Source organism: Haplochromis burtoni, unplaced genomic scaffold (genome assembly GCF_018398535.1).
Source record: "Haplochromis burtoni strain Fernald_Lab_line unplaced genomic scaffold, NCSU_Asbu1 Contig_55, whole genome shotgun sequence".
Classification (NCBI taxonomy): Eukaryota; Metazoa; Chordata; class Actinopteri; order Cichliformes; family Cichlidae; genus Haplochromis; species Haplochromis burtoni.
The window spans coordinates 352,471-359,125 of NW_024582416.1; the positions used below are offsets into that span (position 1 = coordinate 352,471).

The 6,655-nt window shown below is 45.9% G+C and overlaps 1 protein-coding gene across 1 annotated transcript; it reads right to left on the bottom strand.

Moving 5' to 3' along the window:
• Nucleotides 1–1,120: 1,120 nt before the first annotated feature.
• On the bottom strand, nt 1,121–5,708 carry LOC102292333 (kelch repeat and BTB domain-containing protein 11). Its single transcript, XM_005922387.2, has 2 exons — nt 5,108–5,708; nt 1,121–4,566 (listed from the first exon to the last, which is right to left on the bottom strand). The coding sequence occupies exon 2, from the start codon at nt 4,473–4,475 to the stop codon at nt 2,562–2,564; it is 1,914 nt and encodes a 637-aa protein (XP_005922449.1). The 5' UTR covers nt 4,476–4,566; nt 5,108–5,708; the 3' UTR covers nt 1,121–2,561.
• Between the last annotated feature and the right edge of the window lie 947 nt (nt 5,709–6,655).

The window sequence follows — 6,655 nt, forward strand, 5'->3', positions numbered from 1 at the left end:
CCTGCATGGTAGATAACAATCTGCTGGTACTTTTCTGGATTCGTAATTTCATCAACTTTGACAAAACCCCCCAAACCACAGAAGCAAATTCTATGTGTCCTGTAAGTCGAGTCCAGTCAGAGTTATTTCTGTAGCGCATTTTAAATAACCTATGTTGACCAAAATATACACTAGCAAATATACACTATATATAACTGTCACTACATCAACAATAAAACTCAAATAAAACAATTTTAAAGACTGCGTTTGCATAATAACAGCCAAGACAGTCCACTCAGCTAGTGTTTTAAAGTGAGTGAAAGACTGGAGGGCTCTGATGTGAACAGGTAAGATTGGGAGCCACCACTGAAAAGGCTCGATCACCTCTGCTTTCAAGCCCGGATCTACAAATATCTAAGAGCAGCCAGTTCGCAGACCTCAGGCTCGGGTAGGATCGTCGGGTTGTGTCAGGTAAAGGAGAACCAAACTGTGGAGACTCTTAAAAACAAGTCAGAAAATTTAAACTGGATCCTGACCACAGATTATTTATATGACATTAAAATTATACACACACTGCATCAGTGTTTTTTTAATACTCGTGAATACAAACAGGCATATCACTGTTGCTTTGTTTAATAACAATATTAACATGGAAAAACTCTTGATAATGTTTAATAATATAAAAAGATGGTAAATTGTCATAAATATATTCAACACTTCCTGTTATATTGAGAATTAAGTTTGTAGGTCGTTCAGTAATAACTGAATTATGATGAAATCTGAAGGTGATGGAAATTTAGATACACTTATATAAGCCTAAAATAATAACACAGGGTTTCCTGTAAGGCCGGGGTGGGGGTTTTAGATGCGTCCTTGATCCAACACAGCTGATTCAAATGGTTAAATGACCTCCTCAACATATCTTCAAGTTCTCCAGAGGCCTGGTAATGAACTAATCCAATTTGTGTTGACCATGGTTTTATCTAAAACCTGCAGAACTGTTCCCCACCACTGCTCTAAAGGTCATAGATTTGGTGCTATTACAGCAGTGTCCACAAGATGGCAGTGTAGCTCCATGGCAGATTAACCAGAAGGCTGGCGGCCTTCCCCATCACCACAGAAACATATTCAAAACACCAGATCAGTTTCAGACATAAAATATTTTATTTGAAGCACTTAGTTCTGATATACATTATCCCACAGCTCGTTTCTCAGCCCACTCCAAATGCCATGAACAGGAAGCCGTTGCCTTGCGTTGCATTAATTCACCGATCATCACAGCAGCAGATTCAAAACTACCAAACCCCCCACATAAATTCACAAAATCTACAGGTTCCAGCCGTCCAAATATCAAGACCACATCCATTTTTGTCTGAGTCGCACTGATTGCTCAGAGACACTTCTACAAACATTATCAAAAGCAGTTCGATTTTAGGAATATATCAGCACTAGCTTCCGTACAAAACGCCCACTGTGTTACTGAAGCAACCACGAATGCTGTAAAATGTCCAAAAGAAGAGTAGCGTGTGTATTCACGTGCACAGATGCAAGAACAACATGGCTTATTAGCGTTGGTGCAGAATCATCAGGATCTCCTTTTTACTAGACTGACTGAAGGCAATGTAGTTTCAGATCTGACCTTTGACCTGAAAGCTAAGCATGAATTAAAGTAATCAGCTGGCATGTGAATACAAACCTGTAGCAGAGGGTCTTTGTGCACGGGGAGTAACCTGCATCCTTAAACTTTCCTGAACCTGCCTGTGAGCAGCAAACCACAGGCCTGTGTGCTGTGCAGGAATGCTATTGCTTTAGGTTTTTCCTGTAGTGACATAAGTAGTGAAATCCTTTAAAAAAAATAAAAACAAAAAAAGAAAAGTTAGTGTGTTGGTTTTAATAGAGCCTGACGGGGTAGTTATCTTTGGCTAAATGTAGAGTATGCACCATATGCAAAATAGATACATGTAATTTATACATATTTGATCATAATGGCTTCGATTTCTGATTTATAAATATAAAGCTTTAGCTTTAGTGTGGCGGGGACCTTATTGGGGTGGTTTCGAAGACTTGGTGTTTGAAGAGAACTACCCTTCTTCCAGATTCCACTCACAATAACTACAAACAGCATTACAGCAGAAGCACTCGTTGCATAGAACCTGTGTGTGTCGTTCATAAAGCGCACTAGAACAGCTTCCAGCTTCCATCAATAAAACACTCGCTTATGTTACCAGTCACAGGTCAGCTAGTTAATACAGTAATATCTAAAACTACAAAAAAGTCACCAAACAAAATATTAGCGCACAAATTAATCACTTTCATCGTGTCATTATCTGCAGAAACTAATATCGTTGCATTCGTTCAACATTAAAAAAAGGTTTGTTTTTAAGGCTCGACCCTGCAGATGCATTACTGCGCCATGCAAATACACACATTCGATTGCAAGCAGGCAATGAGACACTGAGATAGGAAGCTGACATTGAAGAGTGTACATAAGGTCTTCTGCTTATTGCAGGCTTACTATGACACATTTATTGTGTTATTCTCTCTCTCTCTCTCTCTCACACACACACACACGCACAGACACGCTACGCAACTCTTTCAGGCTTTTCGGGCAAAGTGAGAACAAACGGAAAAAGAACGCCTTTCGCCTCCAGAGGTGCCCTCAGCGTCTCCTCAACAAAGTAGGCGTTCTCCTCCTCCACTACAAACTGGAGAGTCTGGCTTTTGTTCACGCAGTAGATGCAGTTCCCGATGACGGCACACCTGAAGGGTAAGTGACTCCCGAGCCTCTGCGACATGCAGTCGTGCCACATTTTCACGATGGTGTTGTACTTGAAGACGTTGATCCCCTGCTCGCGGCTGACGTCAAAGCGGTAGATGAAGCTTTTCAGCGCCACCATGTCGGTGGACTTCTTCCTGCTGTTGTTGTAGGGGCACTCCTGCCACTCGTCTCTCTTAGGGTCGTACTTGAGGAGGCGGTAGAAAAGAGAGCCGCCCGATACGTAAATTTCTCCACTGCAGGTGGTCGCCTCGTGGGCCACTGCAAAGGCTCCCTTGGGCAAGGGGGCTACTGTCGTCCAGCGGTCCATTCGAGGGTCGTACTTTTCCACCGTAAACAAACATTCCCCTCCAATGGCATACAGATAGCCATCCATAGATAGGAGCTTTAGCTGGGAACGGGCCTGGTTCAGAGGTCTGACCTCGGCCCAGCGGTTGGTTATAGGGTTGTAACAGAAGACCTTGTCTGAAACCTTGCCTTTGTCCCCGTAGCCCTTTATTCCCCCGGCCACAAACAGGTAGTTATACATGGTGCAGATCCCACAGCCTTTAGTATTTACGTCCTCGGGCATGGCAGTCAAAGGTCTCCAGTCATTTGCTGTCTCGTTAAAGTGGTAAATCATATGGTTCTCCTCCAAAGACCCCACCGACAAGGGGCTCTGTGGCCGGCTGCCACAGCGACTCGGCGGCCGGCTCCCAACTCGGTCGAACACGTCGTTTATCTCTGCAACCATCAGAGTCTTCCTCCCCTCCATTCTCTTCTTCAGAATCAGATCCCTCTCAGATCCCGTCAAACGCCCGTACGCGGCGGGGTCTTTGAGGACCTGGAGGAAGTTGTCGCTCATGAATCCGTAGGCGGTCTCCTTCAGTTCACTCAGCCGCTGCTTCTTGGCGATGGTGAGGATCTCGTAGCAGTTCTCCGCCGTGATTTGTTCAGACATGGAGTCCATAGCTGCCTGGACGGCACAGGGGATCTGCAGGATTTTAGCCCCCGTGATGACATCGACTACATTGTCTTTGCTAACACTGATGTTTGAAGTGTACACATAGTCTATCAACGTGGACAAAGTCTTATAACTGATACCCTTCACTTTCAGGATGTTGCGTGACAGCCGTGCTTTGAAGTAGTCACTCTTCTCAGCTAGGACAGACCTGTGAGCGTTGATCGTCTGCCCACCTACCTCTATGACTAAGTCGGGCTCACTGTAGGGCTGTGTGTTTCCAGCTTCCTGGCTGCCGTCCCTGTGCGCCAGGATTGATTTTAGAGCCGGCTGATCGGCTTCCTGTTGGGCCTGGCTGGGCAGGTGTATGGAGGAATCTGTACTGTAGGACACTTTAGCTCGGGCGCCGTTGGGGATTTCGCCACCTGCACAGTTTTGCTGCATGCCAGCAATGTGATTGGAGCCAGTGTGAGGTGGGGCTTCTGGACTTTCCTTGTCACCTGAAAGGTAAAACCGATCAGCACTCGAGATGTACGAGCTGCCACCTTTCTGGTTATCAGTGTGGTTATTCTCCATCAGGCTTCCATCCAGCAGGTATTCCTTTTCAAACCCTGGAGGAGGGCTGAAGCCGGGCTCATCTTGCAGGAATCCCTGGACGAACCCTGGACATAAATTCCTGTTTTTGTCAGTAAGCGTGATAAAGTCCGAGTTCGCCGTGTGGAGAATGGCATCAGCCTCCACAGTGACAGCCCCTCCTCCCTGCCTGTGGCCCTCAGTCATCTCAATGTACTCACTGGTGATGGGAGACGGCGTTCTCACTGATCATGCTGAGCGGACGGACAAAGCTGTGAGGGGATTCCTCTCTCTTCACCTACAGTTGGAGAAAACAAAGAGGGAATTTAATCAACATCCAGTGGACTAGAACAAAAAGAACCCGTCTGGAAGCTGCAAAGACTTTCTCGCTCTCTAAGGGGCGCCCTTTCTCTAATATCTTGAAAACATTTGAAGGAAAAAGACTTTTTGCTGCCAGTAATGATTTGCCATCACGCACAGCCTTTGAGCAACATCTGCAGCTCAACAAAGAAACACAAGTAATCCCGACATGCAGCTTCTGCAAACTGCCCACTGCAATAATCACCCTGTCCTCTCTATGTGGTAATCTGTACACATGCAGAACGCATGCGCATATGGTGGCACTCCGATGGAATAATGTTTAATAGGAAGGAAAACGTTGATTTTTGGAATTGTGTCCAAAACTCCTGTTTGTTTCCTTCAAGGATAACGTCGCTCGAACGAGCCACAGCTGCTCATTCATTAGAACTGAGTCGGATTTAAAGCGTTTTCGTGTAATTGCAACACAATGTGAAACCAAAGCATGGATTTTTGCGCGTTCTCGGTAAACTGCGACCTACCTTCGTTTTCTGGCTGTGATCAACAGCTCGACACCAGCGCTTTCCCTGCTCGTCCCTGCACAAAGCTCAGTTACGTAAGACAGTCCCGATGAAGCTGTGAGCCTGAGCTCCCCGGGACGAGTTCACCTCACGGTCGATTCCGATTCACGGTCACCTTTATTTCTACCTCCGGACACTCCGGGCTGCCGTTTCATCCGCTCATCCTGTAAAATGTGCCGGAGCTCCGCGGCGGAGGCGAGGCAGGGGGACGATCAAACAGTCATCTCAAGTCACACCTCCTTCAGATCAGCCGTGGACGTGTAATTTCCTCCGGTGGAAAGTGCGGAGAGCCGATGCGCGCGTCCAAGCTGGAGCAGAGGACCGCAGTGATAGGCTCCCACCTCCACGAGCACTCCGGATGTTGATTTTTGTTGTCTTTATTTATTTGTGGAACAGCTGGCAGGAGCGAGGTGGTTATTATTGACCCAGACCACGCCCTCATCGGTCGGCGTTAACCCCACACTCAACGGCGCGTGCCTCCATCTGCTGTGCGCGCGCTGGACACAGCATTCCTGCACATGATCCGTGTGAGGGGGGACCGCGGGGGGTCAGATATAAGTCCGTGTGCATGTAACATCTGTAAGCTCATATAAGCATTACACACACACACACACACACACAAACAACAACAGTCTACACACACACACACACACACACACACACACACACACACACACACACACACCACCTACAAAAAGACCGCTTCGGTATAATTCATATGTGATAATACTTTGTGACAGTGGGTACAACCTGCAGAGGGTCAGCCGTGACGTCCCCACACTAAGACGTATGGAGGAAAAAGCCCGTAGAGGTCCTGGATGGCTGGGCTCATCCCGGGTAGCCAAAGCATGGCATCATTCCACATCAGAGATGCAGCTCACAGCTGAGCGTCTTTAAAACTAAAACACTGAAAATATATTCAAAGCATTCACCAACCTGTCAACGGAATGACCGCTAACATCAAAAAATGTGAAAACAAATCCAAGAGGCTTTCGCTGCATGAGATACAGTACAGATTTCTTACACTGTGTTTATGCCAGATCTGCCCCGAATCAACAGCACTGGTAATTACCAAAGTCATGTCTCATGTTTCTGTTTGGGCTAATCCACCAGTATGCACAAGCTCTCTAATCAAAATGATATTTTTAATGCTAGAACATAATTATTGCTTTATATTTATTGATAACTACAGTTATTCATTTGCAATCCTGAACAGAAAGATGAATTTCAGCGTTTGAATGTTCAGCTTGATTAATTCCCGACTTCTCATTATGTTCCCACTCAAACCCTGCAGTGTGCACGTGGCAGAACATATACAGGCAGGTGAATGAGCCATGCTCTCTGAGCTCATCTATACAAAATGACAGAGCTCTGTCAGATCAGTTCAGTCCCATTACATTTATGTAACACAGTTTACAACTGATCTCAAGGTGCTTCATACTGCGAGGAAAAGACTCAGAGATAACTGTGTTTGAAGATGTTTCAGTTACAAGCTTTTAACATGGAGAA

What these genes read in the sequence shown, in the direction of transcription:
- LOC102292333 (XM_005922387.2), bottom strand. Translation starts at nt 4,475, where the DNA reads ATGACTGAGGGCCACAGGCAGGGAGGAGGGGCTGTCACTGTGGAGGCT.